At 42.5% G+C, this 23,660-nt stretch overlaps 1 protein-coding gene across 1 annotated transcript in view; it reads left to right on the forward strand.

Annotated features, from left to right (window-relative positions):
• Nucleotides 1-23,660, forward strand: part of LOC137332936 (transmembrane protease serine 9-like) — a 28,014-nt gene that overhangs the window by 1,139 nt on the left and 3,215 nt on the right. Inside the window, exons 3-9 of the mRNA XM_067997372.1 lie at nt 4,290-4,437; nt 4,967-5,242; nt 6,107-6,298; nt 14,888-14,960; nt 15,037-15,181; nt 15,767-15,917; nt 19,593-19,865. Of these exons, the coding sequence (XP_067853473.1) occupies nt 4,290-4,437; nt 4,967-5,242; nt 6,107-6,298; nt 14,888-14,960; nt 15,037-15,181; nt 15,767-15,917; nt 19,593-19,865 (1,258 nt within the window). The remainder of the gene's footprint in view (nt 1-4,289; nt 4,438-4,966; nt 5,243-6,106; nt 6,299-14,887; nt 14,961-15,036; nt 15,182-15,766; nt 15,918-19,592; nt 19,866-23,660) is intronic.

A 23,660-nucleotide genomic window follows, 5' to 3' on the forward strand; every position in this document is an offset into this window, starting at 1 on the left:
ATCTGGAGTACTGCAGTCAGTTCTGGGCACCGCACCTCAGGAAGTATATATTGGCTTTGGAGGGGGTGCAGCGTAGATTCACCAGAATTATACCGGAACTAAAAGGGTTAAATTATGAGGACAGGATGCATAGATTAGGCTTGTATCCTCTTGAGTATAGAAGATTAAAATGATTAGAAGGTTTGAAAGCGCAGATAGAAACTATTTCCTCTAGTGGTGGAGTCCAGAACAAATGGTTATCTTAAAATTAGAGCTAGGCCGTTTATGCGTTTTGTCAGGAAGCATATCTTCACACAAAGGGTAATGAAAATCCGGAACTCTTTCCCCCAAATAGCTGTTGAGGCTAGGTCAATTGAAAATTTCAAAGCTGAGATTGACAGATTTTCGATAGGTAAGGGCATTCAGGGGTATGGAACCAAGGTGGGTAAATGGAGTTAAGATACAGATCAGCCATGATCTAATTGAATGGCGGAACAGGTTCGAGGGGCTGAATGGTCTACTCCTGTTCCTATGTTCTGAAACATGGCATTTTTTTATTGGCTGTATTCTGCTTTGACATTTCTCCATCACATAATTTTTTCTAGTTTGCTCCAATCTTCTCCTGAATGTGCTCACTCTCGCTGGGGTACAGTTCCGCAGGCCATCAGTACTCGGACCAAGGGGCAAGTTTTAACCCCCAAGAATGGGTGGGTTGGGGGTGAGTGGGCAGTAAATTTTTTGGAGCGGGACCGCTCCAATGCACCCACTTCCGAGTTTGACCCAGGTGTGTTTGGATGCGCACACGCAACAGACGCCCGAAAGTTCCACCCCCACTTAAAGCCGCCTGGCCGATACTTAAAGGGGCAATATACCTCATTGAAATAGTTGAGGTACTTAATTATTTGTGTACTACAAAAGTAAAACAACTTTAACCTTAACTGTTCGGGTTTCCCATCGCTTCCAATTCATATCAGGCAGGAAGAGCCGAATCCATGAGGTGAGGATAGGCTAGGAGGAGCAGGAATGCTTCTTCCAGGCCCACAAGCTCACCTGGCGTGACATGACCTCACGATCGGCCAATTCCCCCCACCCCGATGTTGGAACACCCCCCCCCCAACGATGCTGGACCCTCCCAATGCTCAACCTTCACAATGCTGAACCCTCCCGATGCTGGAACCCCAGTGCTGGACCCCCCGCCAATGATGGACCATCCCCCCGGATGTTGCCCCCCCCCCCTCCCAACTCCGACGCTTCACCCGTTCTCCGACCTCGTCTTCCGATCTCTAAGATAGAGGCAATATAAACTGAACGATACAGTTCTAAATGGGGTGCAGGAACAGAGACACCTGAGGTATATTTGCATAAATCTTTGAAGCTGGTAGAACAGGTTGAGAAAGCGATTAAAAAAGTGTACAGGACCCTGGCCTTTATAAATAGAGGCATAGGGCGCTAAATTGGGCCATGTAGCGCCAGTTGTTTTAGCGCTACGCGGCCTCTCGAAGATCCAGGATGGCGTTTTGGCTGCGCACGCATGTTTCCAGCATGACATGCGCTGGACGCCATCTTGGTATAGGAGTTCGCGCATGCGCAAATACCGAAGACCGGAAGCATGTAAAGTAAGGAGAAAATGGATATAACCAGTGTGCAAAGCTGATTTAAAGTGATTGACACGTTTTGGCACTTAATGCTCAGCTCAATGCACAGTCTTAACCATGACCACCTGAACATGTCTTAGAATGCCTGGAGGATCCCCACCAGCGCTATGTAAAGGGACCAAGCAGGATTTACAGATTAGTGGCTGGATTATTGCTTCTGGCTGTTGCTACATTTGTAACTGTCTTTGGAGGTCTCCTATACTTGAATACTAGGACACGGGGACAAAGCCTAACATTAGGGTTAGGGTTAGGACATGCGGGAATGAAATTAGGAAATGCTTCTACACGCAAAGGGTGGGAGAGGTTTGGAACGCTCTTCTGTAAACGGCAGTTGATGCTAGCTCAATTGTGAATTCTAAATCTGAGATTGATAGATTTCTGTGAACCAAGGATATTAAGGGATATGGGACTAAGGCGGGTGTACGGAGTTAGGTCACAGGTCCACCATGATCTCATTGAATGGCTAAATGCCACTGCCACTTGCTGCCTCCTGTTATGCGCCACCTTCTTCTGCAAGAAAGCGAGACGTGTGTCTGGGTGATGAGCCTGTCATGGTTGAATGGCTGCCAGTGCGCCTGGCCTGTGAGTTGTGGTTGGGCGGCTTGCAACAGTGGTAATGTGTAAGGGTGAGAAGGTAGCATCTGATTTGAAGAGTTGAGTACTGATGGAAAGAGTTTGTTGGTATGTGGGTGATGGGGGTATAGTGCGTGGATGCGGCTAGTGGTGCAGTTGATAGGAGACGCCACTTGACAGTTGACCTCACTCATCTTGATCACTCGTGTCAAAGCATTGAATTTCTTCCTGCACTACATCCATGTTCATGGTGCTGTGCGCCTGAGATAGACTTGGTTCCCTGCTGCCTCCCACTGCCATTTGGCCATATGTCTGGAGGGCCTCTTGCTCCCGCCCCCCCTCCCCCTTGCAGATATAGGATGTCCCTCCTTCTGTCCACCTCTTGCACCAATGCCTCTAGTGCATCAGCAGAGAACCTTGGTGTACGCACTCTCACAGGCCTGGTACCAACTCAGATCAGCAGATTGGTGAGGTCTGGCATGCAGATTGGAGGATATGGGATTTAGTAGTGTGCAACCTTTATTCAATGTTTTAACATAACTCATCAGTGAGTAAACATAGGGATGGGACCTGCATCTATGTTTTACATGTGCGATGTCTGATCTCCGTTCAAACTCTGTGCAGACTGCAGACTGTTATTTTCAGCAAATAACAGTTACCAGCTACCTTTAAGAGATTTTTAAGAGCCAACCTGCCTTTAAGAGATTGGAGATCCCCCTGCTGGTGAAAAGTGCGAATTGCATGGAATCCTCATTCAGCGCTGATTTCCAACGCTGATTGCAGGTAAGTCCTCAGGCCTGACAAAAGTCTCGTCCTGCCTACGCAGGGGCCATTGGGCGCGGGTTAATAGCGGATCACGCTACCTATGCCCAATAATAGGCACTATCGAATTTTTCCCCCATAGATTACAAAAGCAAGGAAGTTATGTTGAACCTTTATAAAACACTGGTTCGGCAACAACTGTAGTATTGTGCCCAATTCTGGGCACCACACTTTAGGAAGGACGTGAAGGCCTTAGAGAGGGTGCAGAAATATTTACTGGAATGGTTCCAGGGATGAGGGACTTCAGTTACATGGATAGACTGGAGAAGCTAGGGCTGTTCTCCTTAGAGCAGAGAAGGTGGAGAGGAAATTTGATAGAGGTATTCAAAATCAAGGCGGATTTAGATAAAGTAAATAAAGAGAAACTGTTCCCATTGGCAAAAGTGTTGAGAACCAGAGGACACAGACTTAAAGTGTTTGGCAAAAGAACCAAAGGCGACGTGAGGAAAAACTTTTTTACGCAGCGAGTAGATATGATCTGGAATGAGCTGCCTGAAAGGGTGCTGGGAGCAGATTCATTCATGGCTTTCAAAAAGGAATTGGATAAATACTTGAAGAGAAAAAATTTGCAGGGCTGTGGAGAAAGAGCAAGGGAATGAGACTCATTGGATTGCTCTTACAAAGAGCCGGCAGAGACTCGATGGGCCAAATGGCCTCCTTCTGTGCTGGAACGATTCTATAATTCTAACCCCCTCCCGATCTCTTCCCGGCATCAGCCCTCCCTCCCCAATCTCCTCCCGGCATCAGACCCCCACTCCGTTCTCCTCCCGGCATCAGACCCCCACTCCTCCCGACATCAGCATCTCCCCCCCACCAACCCCCATGTCCTCCGAGACCCACGATCCCACCCTCCCTCTTCTCTGATCCCCGGCCTTTCTGCCCGACAGTCTGTCAATCAGGCTGGCTGCCGGGCGTAAAGCCCAGAAGTAAAATTTATTGACTTCATTAAGGTCGCAATCTGCGATCGTGACCCGTCAACTGAGCTTCCAGGTTTCAAGTCCGATTATCATGCCCCCCCACTCCTTTCCCGCCTCCATGTTAAAATCATGCCTCAAGCGTCCATTCTTCATGTGTGATAATTAGTGTGGACGAGCTATTTTACCTTGGAGGATGCCTCTTAACTCTCCCACGGGAGCTTTGTCTCCATTCCTTTCTTCCTCTGCGAAGCCTCTTCAGATATTTTTCTACATTGAAGTTGCTATTTAAATGCAAGCTGTTGTTGTTCCACTAAGTAATGCTTCAACTTTTCAACATCAACAGGTTGGTCGAGACAAAGAAATCCTCAGTGGTTCTTGGAGCTCACTCACTCCAAAAGAAGGATAAGTCAGAACAGAAAATTTCTGTTAAAAGGTTTTGCCCATACCCAGAATTCAAGAACACATTGGACAATGACATCATGCTTCTTGAGGTGATTATTGTTCAATCAAGTATCTGTAAATATCTTCAATGTGTGAGAACTGGTAACCTACTACACTTAAAAAGAAAGGGGTAGAATTTCCACAGGGTTCTCCCATTGTAACCCTGGCGGACAATTGGTGGTAAACCCAGGTGTAAACAAATATTCTTGATTTCATCTATGTATTTATTTAGCTACATATTTAATTATAATCTCTTAACATGTGATGCTTCCAGCAGTTGACACTTTACTCACACTCACTGTCTAGACTCACGCATCCGAATTGGCAACTAGGGCCCAGAACTAAAGGGCTGCAGGAGCCCTGTTGGAGCTACAGCAAAGCAACAACTTGTATCTCCTGAGTGGCCTTTCCATCTTTTACACTTTGTACTTGAATAAAACGATTGGCACAATGAATAAAGTTGATTATTTACACATTTTATGTGCTTGTCTGCAGCCAGTGTCTATACATGGGTTATATCCTTACAGGTATATTCTGAGAAGCAAGTGGAGACAGTAACATTTTTCTTACTTGTTACAGTTAGCACAAGCTGCAAATATTAAGAACAAGAATATAAAAATCCTCCCACTGCCAACTTCAGCAAAAGACCTTAAATCTGGAGTAAAGTGCAGTATCATTGGATGGGGACAAACCAGTGTCAGGGACAAAAAACAATCTGACACTTTGAAAGAAGCAGATGTAACTGTGATTGATCGGAAAACCTGCAATAGTAAAAAATATTACAACAGGAATCCAGTTATAACGGACAACATGATCTGTGCAGGTGATAAAAAGGGTAAAAAAGATTCCTGCCTGGTAAGTTACATGCTATCATTTGAAGGATTTTTCTAAATATAAAATGTATTCTGCACTGGGATACAGCTGTGATATTTCACCAGTGTGATAGAGACCAAGTACATCTCTGTTCAAGAAAAAAAGAAATAAGAACTTGCATTTATATAGCGCCTTTCATGACCTCTAGACATCCCAAAGTGCTTTACAGTGAAGTACTTTTGAAGTGTAATCACTGTTGTAATGTAGGAAATGCGGCAGCCAATTTGAGCACAGAAAGGTCCCACAATCAACAGTGTGATAATGATGAGACCATCTGTTTTAGTGGTGTTGGTTGAGGGACAAATATTAGCCAGGACACTGGGGAGAACTCCTCTGCTCGTCTTCGATTCGTGTTATGGGATCTTTTACGCCACCTGAGAGGACAGATATAATTAGCTTGTTCGTAAAACATAAAGCACATGGATGGGCTTAAATTTACATTTAATAAAAAAAACCCTCAAAAGTCACTGATCTCGAATTTTCTGTTGTCCTATTCTACCGCTGGAAGTGCGTGGGGGTAAATTTTGACACCCCTGATCCTATCAACTTCCCGGGATCAACAGCATTTGAATATTTTGGGTAGGTTCTGGCACCATTTGTGGCACCAATGGGAACAGGGTGGGTAAATGTGATTAGAACTATTTGCTCGCATGGAGGGTAAACACCGACATGGACTGGTTGGGATTAATGGCTTCCGTGTTGTAAACTTCTATGTATTTCTAAGTAATTGATTTAATAGAAATAGGGTACAATCCTAAATTTGTCATTAACTTTAGTACATTCTGTGGGTTTTTAAATATTTTATTACAGTATTTTAAGTCTAACATTTTAAAATCTTTGCCACAGGGTGATGGAGGAGGCCCATTAATGTGCAAAAGAAAGTTCCTGAGTCAGAAGGTGATTGTTGGTATTACTTCATCTGGAAAGGGCTGTGCAATTGCCAACAAACCTGGCATTTATACCTGGATAACAGAGAAATATCTCTCTTGGATCAAGAAAGTTATTGGAGTTGTAAATTTTAATGAGACAAAGGAACAAATCTAACAGAAAGAGGCTGTGCTTGTTTGTTTGTTGCTATTTATGTTGTAGTTCGCTTGTTGTTTGGATGAATTCAAAGGGAACCTGACAGATGAAATATATGTTACTGAAACATTTGGTCACTTGAAATCTTAAAGACCCTCAAAATACTTATTTTTAGACGTACATGTAAAAAGCCACTCATTCTCCTCCGATGTAATAGTGGTTTGTGCTTTTGAAAGCCCTGGTCACATAGCCAGTTCAATTTTTAGCAGATTTTATAACCCTCCTCCCTCTCCTACATAATTGTCTCTATATTACATCAATATTAATTTTACTCGGTCCAGCTTGGAGACAGGTCCATGGACACTGTTGATTTCATTCCCTCTGGTGATGTCCTCCAGACATGCTATCAGCAATGTGGAAGTGAAAAAGGAAATAAGAGGGGCAAAGAGAGAGTATGAGAATAGACTGGCGACTAAAAGGGAATCCAAAAGTCTTCTATAGGCATATAAACAGTGAACGGGTAGTAAAAGGAGGGGTGGGAACGATTAGGGACCAAAAAGGAGATCTACTCATGGAGGCAGAGGGCATGGCTGAGGTACTTTGCATCTGTCTTTCCCAAGGAAGAAGATGCTGCCAAAGTCATAGGGCTCGATTTTTGGACGTCCGAGCCGTGCAGGTAAGATGAGGATGAGCTTTGAGTGGGTATGAGGAGTGATGTGATAGAGTAGTGTTGGCAGTGCAGAAGGAGATGTGGGGTGGGGGCGGTGATGTGGCAGATGGAGTGTAGGGGAATGAGTAAGTGTACTCACTTTAGCTGACCTACTTAGGTCATTGAAGCACCTCCTGCACTGTATGCAGGTGCGTGGTATGTTGGTGGTGCTGGTGACCTCCTCTGCCACCTCGAGCCAGGCCTTCGTGGTGGCAGAGGCATGCCACTTCCTCCTGTCTGCCGGGTGGAAGATCTCCCTCCTCCTCCTCCTCCTCCTCCTCCTCACCCCATCCAGTAAGACCTGGAGTGAGGCATCATTAAACCTGGGAGCAGCCTTCCCCCTGGGATGCTCCATGCTGTAATTTTGCCTATTTTCTGCAGCATCAGTCAGTGGAGGACTGCCCCTTTAAATAGGGCTCCTCCAGCTGACAGCCTATGATGCAGGTGCGCAGTCCGTCCACTGCGCAACTTTCCAGCGCGAAACCCGGAAGCCAAGGTAAGTGGCTTCAATTAGGCTGCGATCGCGTGCGGAGCACCCCGAAATCACTGGGCGTATTACCCACGTGCCCAGTCGACCCCCTGCTGCCAACCCGCCTCCCTCCTAATATCGAGCCCATAGTAACAGAAGAGGTAATTGAGATGCTGGATGGACAAAAAATTGATAAAGAGGAGGTACTAGAAAGGCTAGCTGTACTTAAAATAAATAAATCACCCGGTCCGGATGGGATGCATCCTAGGTTGCTGAGGGAAGTAACGATGAAAATTGTGGAGGTACTGGCCATGATCTTCCAATCATTCTTGGATACGGGGGGTGGTGCCAGAGGACTGCAGAATTGCAAATGTTATACCGTTGTTCAAAAAAGGGTGTAAGGATAAACCCAGCAACCATGTCAGTTTAACCTCAGTGGTGGGGAAACTTTGAGAAACGATACTCTGGGACAAAATTAACAGTCACTTGGACAAGTGGGGATTAAGTAAGGAAACCAGCATGGATTTGTTAAAGGCAAATCGTGTTTAACTAACTTGATTAAGTTTTTTGATGAGGTAACAGAAAGAATCGATAAGGGCAATGCGGTTGATGTAGTGTATATGGACTTCCAAAAGCATTTGATAAAGTGCCACATAATAGGCTTGTCATCAAAGTTGAAGCCCATGGAATAAAAGGGGCAGTGGCAGCATGGATACGAAATTGGCTAAGTGACAGGAAACAGAGCGTAGTGGTGAATGGTTGCTTTTCAGACTGGAGGGAGGTATGCAGTGGTGAACTCTAGGGGTCAGTGCTGGGACCACTGCTTTTTTTAATATATATTAATGACTTGGACTTGGGTGTACAGGGCACAATTTCCAAATTTGCAGATGACACAAAACTTGGAAGTGTAGTGAACAGTGAGGAGGATAGTGATAGACTTCAAGAGGATATAGGCAGGCTAGTGGAATGGGAGTACGTGTGGCAGATGAAATTTAACGCCGAAAAATGTGAAGTGAAGCATTTTGGTAGAAAGAACGAAGAGAGGCAATATAAACTAGAGGGCACAACTCTAAAAGGGGCTCAGGAACAGAGAGATCTGGGGGTGTACATGCACAAAGCATTGAAGGTGGCAGGGCAGGTTGAGAAAGCGGTTAACAAAGCACATGGGATCCTGGGCTTTATAAATAGAGGCATAAAATGATGATAATTTGATGCTAGCTCAATTGCTAAATTTAAATCTGAGATAGATAGCATTTTGCCAACCAAAGGTATTAAGGGATATGGGCCAAAGGCAGGTATATAGAGTTAGATCACAGATCAGCCATGATCTTATCAAATGGCGGAGCAGGCTCGAGGGGCTGAATGGCCTACTCCTGTTCTTATGTTCCTATGTTCCTAAAATACAAAAGCAAGGAAGTCATGATGAACATTTATAAAACATTGATTCGGCCACAACTCGAGTATTGTGTCCAAATTCTAGGCACCGCACTTTAGGAAGTATGTGAAAGCCTTAGAGAGAGTGCAGAACAGGTTTACCAGAATGGTTCCAGGGATGAAGGACTTCAGTTACGTGGATAGACTGGAGAAGCTGGGGTGGTTCTCCTTAGAGCAGAGAAGGTTGCGAGGAGATTTGATAGAGCTATTCAAAATCATGAAGGGTCTAGACAGAGTAGATAGAGAGAAACTGTTCCCATTGGCGGAAGGATCAAGAACTAGAGGACATAGATTTAAGGTGATTGACAAAAGAACCAAAGGTGACAAGAGGAAAAACTTTTTAAAATCGCGAGTGGTTAGTATCTGGAATGCGCTGCCTGAAAGGGTGGCGGAGGCAGATTCAATCATGGCCTTCAAAAGGGAATTTGGTAAGTACTTGAAGGGAAAAAATTTGCAGGGCCACGGGGAAAGGGTGGGGGAGTGGGACTAGCTGGATTGCTCTTGCAGAGAGCCGGCATGGATTCAATGGGCCGAATGGCCTCCTTCTGTGCTGTGATCATTCTATGATTCTATGTGGCTTCATCAGCTATTGCTGACGGAGAAACTGAAAAGTTTTGCTGAACAGTACTCAACATAAACTGTCAATGATGCATGTCAGATCCCATTGCTCCTAATTGTGCAGCTGGTTAGAGATGGGCGTGCTTAGGAAAGGGAAAATTATGCCTGAATATTGCTAAGAAAACAAGAAACTGTTACATGACAGAGATAGAGCGGGCTTCGTGTTTTTGTTACTTTCGTTGCAAACTCATTCATTATCAATGATTTTTGTGTAGCTGTAGAATTTTTTTTGTCAATTAAAAACATTCATTTGTATCTGGATTTGTGACAATTTACCTATTAAACAGTGTGAAAACTGACAATGATGCTGAAGACCTGTGTACAGTTTTTTTTGTTTATTTGGCCATGGAGCTGTATTTACATTCTCAGATTAGTTGAAATATACTTTAAACTGTTGCTATATCTTTTTTACAGTAAAACAACAATGATGATTGTAAAGATTTATTTGTAATTGGCAGGAAAACTGAAACTGAACCATTAGTATATTTGATAAGTGAAGTACTCTATACATCTGGATCAAGATATTGCTTATGATGTGCTTTGATGATTAAAGCATAAAAACATTTAAAAGCATCTTCTGAATACTTCCTTTTGCTATTGTTCTAATTATTAAAAGAATTCTCCAATGAAATTCTGGGAGAAATAACCATGAAGAACAGACTAGGGACAATTTTGACTCGGTCTGCCAGGTGGGAACGGGTAGGTAATGGCCCTGATATCAGAGTGCTGCGCTTATTACTCTGTTCCTATTCTGATCCCACCTGCCACCATTTTGCCCAGGGCCTTTCCCAGGACTGCCCAGGTGCCAGCCTGAGTCAGGCAAGAACCTCATTACATGGTGGGGGCGACTTTCCTTGGAGTTTCTCCAGCTCTGCCCCGTAACTTCTGCGGAAAATCCAACCGTCTGAGTGAAGAAATTTTTCCTCATCTCAGTCCTAAATGTCCGACCCCTTATCTTGAGACTTTGACCTCTAGTTATCGACTCTCCAGCCAGGGGAAACAGCCTCTCAACATTTACCCTGTCAAGCCCTCTGAGAATTTTATACGTTTCAACGCGATGATCTCTCATTCTTCTAAACTCCAGAGAATATAGGCCCATTCTACTCAATCTTTCCTCATAGGACAAGCCTCTCATCCCAGGAATCAATCTAGTGAACCTTTATTGCATCCCCTCTAAGGCAAGTATATCCTTCCTTAGGTAAAGAGACCAAAACCTCCTCACCAGCCTCTCCTCTTTCACCCTTCACAAACTTTAGTCAATCAAAACTCTGTGGCCAAAATCTTTTCATTTGCAAGATTAAGCACTCCCATTACTCCAGTTCTTGTAAAGCTCTACTAGTTCTCTGTTTCTTGACATAATAATAACTATATATTGATACAGCGCCTTTAGAACATAAGAACATAAAAAATAGGAGCAGGAGTAGTGCATATGGCCCCTCGAGCCTGCTCCGCCATTCAATCAGATCATGGCTGATCTTTGACCTCAACTCCACTTTCCTGCCCTATTCCCATATCCCTTGATTCCCTTAGTGTCCAAATATCCATCGATGTCAATCTTGCAGATACTCAATGACTGAGCATCCACAGCCCTCTGGGGTAGAGAATTGCAAAGAATCACAACCGTCTGAGTGAAGAAATTTTTCCTCATCTCAGTCCTAAATGTCCGACCCCTTATCTTGAGACTTTGACCTCTAGTTATCGACTCTCCAGCCAGGGGAAACAGCCTCTCAACATTTACCCTGTCAAGCCCTCTGAGAATTTTATACGTTTCAACGAGATGATCTCTCATTCTTCTAAACTCCAGAGAATATAGGCCCATTCTACTCAATCTTTCCTCATAGGACAAGCCTCTCATCCCGAGAATCAATCTAGTGAACCTTTATTGCATCCCCTCTAAGGCAAGTATATCCTTCCTTAGGTAAAGAGACCAAAACTGTTCACAGTACTCCAGGTGTTCTCTCACCAGAGCCCTATGTAATTGCAGCAAGATCTCCTTACTCTTATACTCCAACCCCCTTGCAATAAAGGCTATTTTTGCAATCAAATGAATTAAATGAAGTGCTTTTCACTTTATCAAGAATTACAGCCATCAATAATCCCATTAGTTGTAATAGACCAAACTTGTATATTCGGATACCTAATGCAGTGATGTGGGATATGGGAAGAGACCCTGTAACTTGTATTGTCTGATGTTCTGAAGTTTTTTTTTCTGCACATTAGACTTTTGAAGACTAATGTGCAGTCTAGTGAACCTTCATTGTATCCCCTCTAAGGTAAGTATACCCATCCTTAGGTAAGGAGACCAAAACTGTACACAGTTCAGGTGTGGTCTCACCAGAGCCCTATATAATTACAGCAAGATCTCCTTACTCTTAAACTCCAACCCCCTTGCAATACCATTTGCTTTCCTAATTGCTTGCTGTACCTGCATGTTAACTTTCTGTGATTCTTGTACAAGTACACCCAAATCCCTCTGAATACCAACATTTCTTAGTCTCTCATCTTTCAAAAAATATTCTGCTTTTCTATTCTTCCTACCAAAGTGGATAATTTCACATTTCCCCACATTATACTTCATCTGCCACCTTCTCGCCCAATCACTTAACCTGTCTATATCCCTTTACAGCCTCTTTGCATCCGCCTCACAGCTTACTTTCCCATCTAGCTTTTTATCGTCAACAAATTTGAATACATTACACTCGGTACCCTCATTTAAGTCATTGGTATAGATTGTAAATAGCTGAGGCCCAAGCACTGATCCTTGCAGCACCCCACTAGTTACAACCAGCCAACCCGAAAATGACCCGTTTATTCCTACTCTCTTTTCTGTCCGTTAACCAATCTTCAATCCATGCTAGTATATTACCCTCAATCCCATGGCCCCAATCGTTCAATGAGCCTTTAACATTGAAAAACATTCCTAGGTGCTTCACAGAGACCTAACCTCAAAAATGAACACTTAGCCAAAGAAGGAAATATTAGGAGGGGTGACCAAAAGTTTGGCTAAACAGGTGGGTTTTAAGGAAGGTCTTAGAGGAGGAGAGGCAGGTGGAGAGGCAATGTGGCTTAAGAAGGAAATTCCAGAGCATGGGTTTTAGGTGAATGAAGGCACAGTCACCTATTTGGGACCAAGGGAAAAGGGGGGAACACAAGATTCCAGGGTCAGAGCAGCAGACTGTGTGGGGTGAGGGGGGTTTTAGCATTGAAGGAGGATACAGAGATAGGAAGGGGAGAAACCATAAAGTGATTTAAACATGTGGATGCAGGTTAGAATTTTAAAATGGAAGCGTTGGGGACCAGGAGTCAATGTAGGTCAGTGAGCACAGGGGTGATGGATGGAGGTGAAAGTAGACAGATTTTGTGATGGCAGGGATATGGGATCAAACACCGGGGCTGGGAACAGTCTGGTTCAGTTTGCAACAGTAGCCGGGGAGGGAAATGGAGTTTGTGGGTCCGAAGACAATGGCTTTGTCACTATGTCCCTGCTATCTGGAATTGTTTCCCTAAAGCAATCTGCTACATCCTTCAACAGCATCTTACAAACCTACCTTTTTGTGCTTCCAGCTCCTCCTATACTCTCTCATTTGGTATCCTTGGAGAAAATTAACTAATTAATTATAATTTTCATGCGTATGGACACACTATACTGTAAGTGAGCAGATACAAAGCAAGAGGGTAGAAAAAGTACAACCAGCAAGACAGCTGTTGGGCTGTTGTCCATAGAACCATACAAATTTACAACACTGATGGAGGCTATTTGGCCAATATTGTCTGTGTCAGGTCTTTGCTAGAGCAATCCAAAACTAATCCTACTATGCTGCTCTCTCCCTATAGTCTGTTCCCTTAAAAGATAAAATGGTTTCTGCCTCAACTGATCCCTGTGGCAAAGGCTTTCATGTTTCAACAACTCTCTGCATAAAAAAATTTCTTCTAACCTCTGTCCTCACTCTCTCTTAGTGACAATTATAAATTAATGATCCCTCATTGTCAACTCCCCAATCAGAGGAAATGGTCTTTCCCTAGTCACCCTATTGAAACCCTTCATAATTTAAAAAACAATTAATTCTTTACTTGTCTGCTCAAATCTCTCCTTATAACTATAGTTTCCCATCCCTGGCACCATGCTAGTGAATCTATGCTGTATGCTCTCTGTGGCCTAATATTCTTTCTATAATGGGGTGCCCAAAACTGCACACAATACTTAGCTGAGGCCTAACTATTGCCATATAAAAATTTATAATTACTCTTGTACACTACGCCCCTATTATTAAAGTCAAATGCTATTGGCCTTCTAATGGCATACTCTACCTGTCATCTTGTTACCTAGCCCAATGGCGTTACTGCACAATGTATCAATACAGCAGCACAGCAGAGCTCGAATTTAATGTTTTACTGGTTACAACTGTTGCTGGCAAATCCTTTTATCTATTAACAAAACAGATCAGAAACACTTCCAGAATGGCAAAAACAAGGCTAATGACTGTGATACTGAGGTAGCAAGGAATGACAGAAAGAACTTGCCTTTATATAATGCCTTATCATATCCTTCATATGTCCCAAAGTGCTTTACAGCCAATGGATTATGTTTGAAGTAGTCATTGTTAAGTAAACCAATTTGTGCAGTGTCCCACAAACAGCAAATGAATGAATGACCAGGAAAGTGGTGTTAGTCGAGGGACAAATGTTTGCCAGGAAAAGTCCCTGTTGTTCTTTCAATAGTACCATGAGAACTTTTACATCCACCTGAACAGGCAGATGGGGCCTTGGCCTAGCACTTCATCCAAAATGTGGCATCTCTGACAATGCAGCATTTCCTCTGATTTGTTAGCCTGGATTAAGTTTGTATTGGGCTTGAACGCAAACTTTCTGACTTACAGTGGAACCAGTGGGCCGAGTTGACAATCAGTGAAGCTGTTATTGGTGATTGAAATTTTGCCCAGGAGGGCTGAATTTCTTTTTACGCTTTGCTGAATAGCTAGAATGTTCATTGGTGGTTGGTATTTCAATGTTTGTTAATCTTAATCATACAAACAAAGATAAAATGTAAAGGAATTATTCTGTGTGATTAAAAATATCCAAATACAATGTAGCATAGCTCTTTTTCCAGTCAAAAAATATTCCTTCCTTACTTTGGCATGGTCCTCGGGAGCCAAGCATTTTTGCACGTCATTACAAATAGTTACATTCTGCTCACAACGTAGGAGTAATTTTGAACTTTAGTAGTTATGGCAAATGAGTTGTGACAAAGCTGTTAAAAAATTAAGGTCTTACCAGAGTAAGGGCAGAATTTTTATACTTCAGTCTGTAACTTGTTAATACCACATCCTCCTCTAACTACTATAAAACAAAACTGTTTTTACCTAACCTTTCACAGTTGGGTACAATGGCCAATGTGCGTCAAGCGACATTCATTGTTTCAGTGATCTATGCTTTAGCAGGTCAAGGCTGTAAGTATATAAATAACCTGGCTTTAGCTTCACAGAAATTTGAATTTGTAATAATAGTGTTGCTTTCTTATTGGAGGTGTCTGTGTGGAAATCATTGGAGGTCGTGATGTTAAATCTGGTTCAGGATCTTACATGGCATCCATCCAAAGTGCAAATGAGCATGTGTGTGGAGGAACTTTAATCCATGCCCAGTGGGTTCTGACTTCAGCAAACTGTGCAGTGTAAGTATTGAAATATTGGTTGTTTATTAATACCTGACTTCTTATTCTGACAGCACAGAATCAGAAAAATTCACAACAGATCCATCAACATCTGTAAAAGGAAATGAAGGGACTCTAAGGGAATCAAAGGATAATGGGATTGTGCAGGAAAGTGAAGTTGAGGTCGGAGGTCAGCCATGATCTTATTGAATGACGGAGCAGGCTCGAGGGGCCGTATGGCCTACTCCTGCTCCTATTTCTTATGTTCTTATGAAATATAACTTGCTGTGCATTTCTAGCATTTTCTGATTTTATTTCAGATTTCCAGCACTTGTTTTTTTTCTTTCTTTTTGAGAATATGAATATGAAAAAAAAGTTTGTTTTTGCTATAATTTTGGGGCGAGCTCTGTGCTATTCAAGATGTGTAAAAACAATCCTAGGAAACAAACATTTTCCATATTTTTCCAGTGATAGCTTCAAACCAAAATTCTAGTCGTAATTTTTTTCATATTCCCAGGAAGGTTAGTGCTAGAATTATGCAACCAATTTGAAGCAAGGATGTTTTTATCTCAAAATACCATTAAGTTAATTTTTCATGTCACACAGATATTTTTTTAAAGGGGGAATAAACAGAGTGGTTCTTGGAGCCCACGCGTTGGAGAAAAAAAAGGGATCGCAGGAATTTAAAGTGATCGATCCAAAACCACATCCTGAATACGACAGAAACACAGAACAGAACAACTTGGCGCTACTCAGGGTATGAAGTGCTAAATGTGTGAATGTGTATACATATAGTAATATATGGATAAGGTCAAAAGTCTGTGGTTTATCATTAAAATTAAATAGAATGATTGGTCCAAAATGTGCTGAGAGTTTGTATTTGGGCTTTAAACTACAGTGGCAGAGGGATGGGAACCTGAGTGGGGAGTCAGAAGAGAATAAAGTTGAGAGCAGCAAGAGAGGGGAAGACCCAGGAGAAATCTACAATACAAATAGTACAAACAGCTGTTCAAGAACAAGTGAAAGGGAAAAGCGTAGCGCAGCGGAAAGAAAGTGTACTTTAGGCACGACAGATAAAATAAAAACTAGAAGGCTTAAGGTGATTAACCCAGCATGAAAGCTGTGGCAGGGGGTTGGGAACCTGAGCAGGGAGACAGAGGAAAGCGTGTCAGGAAGGGACAGAAGGTATGGAGTAAAAGGTAAAGTGTTAAAAAAGGAAAAAACAGGAACTAAGTGTCACAAAACATATTTGAAAGTTCTTTATCTGAATGCACGTAGCATTCGTAACAAAATGGACGAGTTAACGGCACAAATAACTACGTATGGGTATGATCTTGTGGCCATTACAGAAACATGGCTGCAGGGTGACAACGACTGGGAATTAAATATGCCAGGGTATTTAACAATCAGGAAGGACAGGCAGGAAGGAAGGGGAGGTGGGGTGTCTATGTTAATAAAGGAGGGAATCACTGCAATACTAAGAAATGATATTGGGACAAAGGATCAGGATAATGAAACAGTTTGGGTAGAGATAAGGAATAATAAGGGGAAAAACACTCGTGGGCGTAGTATATAGGCCTCCTAATAGTTGCAACTCTGCTGGAAGAAGTATTAATCAGGAAATAGTCGGGGCATGGAATAAGGGAACAGCTATAATTATGGGGGATTTTAACTTTCATATTAACTGGACAAATCAAATTGGGCAGGGCAGCCTTGAGGAAGAGTTTATTGAGTGTATTAGGGATGGATTTCTTGAGCAGTATGTAACTGATCCTACGAGGGGGCAAGCAACCTTGGACCTGGTTCTGTGTAATGAGCCAGGATTAATTAATAATGTCCTAGTTAAGGATCCCCTTGGAATGAGTGACCATAACATGGTTACATTCCATATCCAATTAGAGGGTGAGAAGGTTGGTTCTCAAACAAGCGTACTGAGCTTGAATAAAGGAGACTATGATGGTATGAGAGCGGAATTGATTAAAGTGGACTGGGAAAATAGATTAAAGGGTAAGACGGTACATGAGCAGTGGTGTTCATTTAAGGAGTTATTTTACAACTTTCAAAAAATATATATTCCACTGAGGAAAAAAGGGTGTAAAAGAAATGACAGCCATCCGTGGCTAAGTAAAGAAATCAAGGATAGTATCCGATGAAAAACAAGGACATATAAGGTAGCCAAACTTAGTGGGAGGATAGAAGATTGGGAAGTCTTCAAAAGACAGCAAAAAGTAACTAAAGGATTGATTAAGAAAGGGCAGATAGATTATGAAAATAAATTAGCAAAAAATATAAAAACAGATAGCAAGAGTTTCTATAGTTCTATAAAAAGAAAAAAGATGGCTAAGGCAAAGGTAGGTCCTTTAGAGGATGAGACTGGGAAATTAATGGTGGGAAACATGGAGATGGCAAAAATGCTGAACAAATATTTTGTTTCAGTCTTTACGGTAGAGGACACTAAGAATATCCCAACACTGGACAAACAGGGGGCTCTTGGGGGGGAGGAGCTAAATTGGAATTGGTACTCAGTAAATTAATGGGACTCAAGGTGGATAAATCCCCTGGACCTGATGGCTTACATCCTAGGGTCTTGAGGGAAGTGGCCGTAGGGATTGTGGATGCTTTGGTAATAATTTTCCAAAATTCTCTGGACTCGGCAAAGGTCCCAGCAGATTGGAAAACTGCTAATGTAACACCCTTATTTAAAAAGGGTAGTAGGCAGAAGGTTGGAAATTATAGACCAGTTAGCCTAACATCTGTGGTGGGTAAAATTTTGGAGTCTATTATTAAGGAGACAGTAGCGGAACATTTGGATAAACATAATTTAATAGGACAAAGTCAGCATGGCTTTATGAAGGGGAAGTCATGTCTGACAAATTTGCTTGAGTTCTTTGAGGACATAACGTACAGGGTGGATAAAGGGGAACCAGTGGACGTAGTGTATTTAGACTTCCAGAAGGCATTCGACAAGGTGCCACATAAAAGATTATTGCTCAAGATAAAGAATGACTGGATTGGGGGTAATATTCTGGCATGGGTGGAGGATTGGTTATCTAACAGGAAGCAGAGAGTTGGGATAAATGGTTCATTCTCGGACTGGCAACCAGTAGCCAGTGGTGTTCTGCAGGGGTCGGTGCTGGGCCCCCAACTCTTTACAATCTATATTAACGATTTGGAGGAGGGGACCAAGTGTAACGTATCAAAGTTTGCAGATGATACAAAGATGGGAGGGAAAGTAGAGAGTGAGGAGGACATAAAAAACCTACAAGGGGATATAGACAGGCTGGGTGAGTGGGCGGAGATTTGGCAGATGCAATACAATATTGGAAAATGTGAGGTTATGCACTTTGGCAGGAAAAATCAGAGAGCAAGTTATTATTTTAATGGCGAGAAACTGGAAAGTGCTGCAGTACAAAGGGATCTGGGGGTCCTCGTGCAAGAAAATCAAAAAGTTAGTATGCAGGTGCAGCAGGTGATCAAGAAGGCCAACGGAATGTTGGCTTTTATTGCTAGGGGGATAGAATATAAAAACAGGGAGGTATTGCTGCTGTTATATAAGGTATTGGTGAGACCGCACCTGGAATACTGCATACAGTTTTGGTCTCCATACTTAAGAAAAGACATACTTGCTCTCGAGGCAGTACAAAGAAGGTTCACTCGGTTAATCTCGGGGATGACGGGGTGGACATATGAGGAGAGGTTGAGTAGATTGGGACTCTACTCATTGGAGTTCAGAAGAATGAGAGGCGATCTTATTGAAACATATAAGATTGTGAAGGGGCTTGATCGGGTGGATGCGGTAAGGATGTTCCCAAGGATGGGTGAAACTAGAACGAGGGGGCATAATCTTAGAATAAGGGGCTGCTCTTTCAAAACTGAGATGAGGAGAAACTTCTTCACTCAGAGGGTAGTAGGTCTGTGGAATTTGCTGCCCCAGGAAGCTGTGGAAGCAACATCATTAAATAAATTTAAAACAGAAATAGACAGTTTCCTAGAAGTAAAGGGAATTAGGGGTTACGGGGAGCGGGCAGGAAATTGGACATGAATTTCGATTTGAGGTTAGGATCAGATCAGCCATGATCTTATTGAATGGCGGAGCAGGCTCGAGGGGCCGATTGGCCTGCTCCTGCTCCTATTTCTTATGTTCTTATGTTCTTATGTTTTACACAAACACATGGGATGAAATTGTTTTTGTCGCTAATCTTAGGAGAATTGTAGATGTTTGTTGAAAATGAGGCTGTTGTAGATGTACACAATGTAATAAATACATTTTTAAAAATAAATCCAGTTCAAAAATTGCACGTAAATATGGAAACAATGCACGTAGAGGGTGCAAACTTTAGGGATTCTATCGAAGCAACATTCAATTTTACATAAATTCTTCTTGTCATAAAAATCTGTCGCTTAGCACTAACTTTTCTTCCCTGTGCTACAGTTGGATCGAGCTGCAAAACTGAATAAGTTTGTAAAGGTCTTCTCACTGCCAAAATCAACAAAATATATCAAAAATGGAACAACATGCACCGTTCTAGGATGGGGACAGACCGATGTTGATGATAACGATCCATCTGACACTTTGAAAGAATTAAGTGTAATTGTCATTAGCCAGCACACCTGCAACAGTAAAAACTATTACAACCATCAACCAGTCATAACTGATGATATGATATGTGCTGGTGATAACAAGGGGAGAGCCAGAACGTGCGCGGTAAGTTACAAATTTCACCGAAACTCCATTAATTTCTATGTATTAAATATATGTCACGTGCATAATTGATAGACACAAGAGTAAAATAAGGAATTAGTGCTGGCTCCTGGTCCCAATATTCCCAATAGAATGAGAAATCGTATTCTAGGTCCTGGTGACAGCAATATCGGGGTTGAAAACGGCAACAGCGAGCCGGCAGACCGTTTCACACCACACCCAATTTTCTTTCTCGTTGACTTTCGCCGAAAACAAATTTCCCCCCATCTGGGCAGGAAGCAAACAATAGCGACCAGTGATTTTTTTCTTTCCACTTGCTCGAGCTTTCCTTATAAGAAAGCTTGGAATGAGGAAAGTCCAGGCCTAGTCCTTCCACTTATCTTCAGAGGAAAAAGTTCTGCAAAATTTCCCCTTACCTCCTAACATAATTGAGTGAAACTGCAGAATATTTATGTATCCTTACACCTCAGTGGCTCCAGACGTTTTCCACAGGTAATATTTCCATGGTCCTAGCTTAAACTACTGAGAAACATTAATAATGTCAATGTGAAGTAGACTTTTCCGCTATACCGCGTGTACAGAGTTCAAGGAAGTTCAAACAAGTGAAACCAGAAATCAGATGATAGTTTTCCCTGATAGGAATAACCGATTATGGGGAACAGACTTTTTTTTAAAGTAATTAATGTTGATTATTTGATTCAAAAAAGAGCCCGAAAATATCTAACTCAGAAATGGGTTTGAAGGTGATAGGCAGAAATACGGACGAAAATTATCCAAAATGTTAGACCATAGATATGGGATATTTCCGGGTTCGCTCGTTTATGTATTGATATATATTAATGACTTGGACTTGGGTGTACAGGGCATAATTTCAAAATTAGTAGATGACACAAAACTTGGAAGGGTAGTAAACAGTGAGGAGGATAGTGATAGACTTTAAAGAGAATATAGACAGGCTGGTGGCATGGGCAGACATGTGGTAGATGAAATTTAACGCAGAAAAATGCAGTGTGATACATTTCGGCAGGAAGAATGAGGAGAGGCAATATAAACTAGAGGATACAACTCTAAAAGGGGTACAGGAACAGAGAGATCTGGGGTATATGTGCACAAATCGTTGAAGGTGGCAGGGCAGTTTGAGAAAGTGATTAAAAAAGCATACGGGATCCTGGGCTTTATAAATACAGGCATAGAGTACAAAAATATGGAAGTCATGGTGAACCTTTATAAAACACTGGTTCGGCCACAACCGGAGTATTGTGGCCAGTTCTGGGCACTGCACTTCAGGAAAGATGTGAAGGCCTTAGAGATCGTGCGGAAGAGATTTACTAGAATGATTCCGGGGATGAGGGACTTCAGTTACGTGGATAGACTGGAGAAGCTGGGATTGTTCTCCTTGGAACAGAGCAGGTTGCGAGGAGATTTGATAGAGGTATTCAAAATCTTGAAGGGTCTGGACAGAGTAGATAGAGAGAAACTGTTCCCATTGGCGGAAGGGTCAAGGTCCAGAGGACATAGAATTAAGGTGATTGGCAAAATAACCAAAGGTGACATGAGGAAAAACCTTTTTACATTGCTAGTGGTTAGGATCTGGAATGCACTGCCCAAGGAAGTGGTGAAGGCAGATTCAATCACGGCCTTCAAAAGAGAACAGGATCAATACTTGAAAGGAAAAAATTGCAGGGCTACGGGGATAGGGCAGGGGAATGGGACTAGCTGGATTGCTCTTGCATAGAGCCGGTGCAGACTCGATGGGCCGAATGGCCTCCTTCCATGCTGTAACCTTTCTATGATTCTATGATTTATACTTGTGTCCTCTAACTGCACACACAGTCTAATTTCAAAAACTCAGCTCACTTTGACATTTTCTAAACCCCTTTGCAGTTTCTGAATTGATGTGCTATGATTTTCTTATCATACTAAAACACAAAGTGCAGTATTACTCTAGTTTGAGGTTGTTGATTTGGATTTGATTTGGCTTTTCAAATAGCTTGTACCGGAAATTTCAGAGTAATTCTTGCCAGTGCTGTTTGAATTCTGTCCTGTAGTGACAGTGCTGCCATTAATACTTGACAGTAAAAAAATCACAGCCATAACGGTGGGCTCACCACCAGGCATAGCAATAGGCTCACCACCAACAGAATCTGGATTTAAATGTTTTGCCATTGAGTTAGTGGCAGTAAAGCTTTTTTGTTTAGGTATATTAATCCTTTAAGGCTGGACAGTGAAAACTATCACCTCATGAATGATCTACGTGTGTCAGCTTGGCTCAGTTAGTAGAAGCATGGAAAGTTACAGCACAGGAGGAGGCCATTTGGCCCATCGTGTCCGTGCCGGCCGAAAATGAGCTATCCAGCTTAATCCCACTTTCAAGCACTTGGTCCATAGTCCTGTAGGTTACGGCATTTCAAGTGCACATCCAAGTACTTCTTAAATGAGTTGAGGGTTTCTGCCTCTACCACCCTTTCAGGCAGTGAGTTCCAGACCCCCACTACCCTCTGTGTGAAAAAAATTCTCCTCAGCTCCCCTCTAATCCTTGTACCAATTACTTGTCCCCGGTCACTGACCCCGCTGCTAAGGGAAATAGGTCTTCCCTATCCACTCTATCTAGTCCTGTCATAATTTTATATACTTCAATTAAATCTCCCCTCAGCCTCCTTTGTTCCAAAGAAAACAATCCCAGCCTATCCAATCTTTTCTCATAGCTAAAATTCTCCAGCCCTGGCAACATCCTTGTAAATCTCCTCTGTACCCTCTCTAGTGCAGTCACATCTTTCCTGTAATGTGGTGACCAGAACTGTACGCAGTACTCAAGCTGTGGCCTAAACAATGTTTTATACAGTTCTAGCATAACCACCCGGCTCTTATATTCTATGCCTCGGCTAATAAAGGGAAGTATCCCGTATGCCTTTTTAAACACCTTATCTACCTGTCCTGCTACCTTCAGGGATCTGTGGACATGCATTCCAAGGTCCCTTTGTTCCTCTACACCTCTCAGTATCCTCCCATTTACTCCCTTGCCTTGTTTGCCCTCCCAAATGCATTACCTCACACTTCTCCAGATTGAATTCCATTTGCCACTTTTCTGCCCACCTGACCAGTCCATTGATATCTTCCTGCAGTCTACAGCTTTCCACCTCACTATCAACCACACGGCCAATTTTTGTATCATCTGCAAACTTCTTGATCAAGCCCCCCACATTCAAGTCCAAATCATTAATATATACCACAAAAAGCAAGGGACCTAGTACTGAGCCTTGCTGAACCCCACTGGAAACAGGCTTCCAGTCACAAAAACACCCATCAACCATTACCTTTTGCTTCCTGCCACTGAGCCAATCTTGGATCCAACTAGCCACTTTCCCTTGGATCCCATGGGCTTTTACTTTTTTGACCAGTCTGCCATGTGGGACCTTGTCAAAAGCCTTGCTAAAATCCAAGTAGACTACATCAAAAGCATTACCCTTATTGACCCTCCTTGTTACCTGCTCAAAAAATTCAATCAAGTTAGTCAGACACGACCTTCCCTTAACAAATCCATGCTGACTGTCCTTGATTAACCCGTGCCTTTGTAAATGACAACTTATGCTGTCCCTCAGAATTGATTCCAATAATTTGCCCACCACCGAGGTTAGACTGACTGGCCTGTAATTACTCGGTCTATCTCTTTCTCCCTTTTTAAACAATGGCACAACGTTAGCAGTCTTCCAATCTGCTACAGCCAGGGATGATTGGAAAATGATGTCAGAGCCTCTCCTATTTCCTCTCTTGCTTCTCTTAACAGCCTAGGATACATTT

This window comes from Heptranchias perlo, chromosome 1 (genome assembly GCF_035084215.1).
Source record: "Heptranchias perlo isolate sHepPer1 chromosome 1, sHepPer1.hap1, whole genome shotgun sequence".
NCBI lineage: Eukaryota > Metazoa > Chordata > Chondrichthyes > Hexanchiformes > Hexanchidae > Heptranchias > Heptranchias perlo.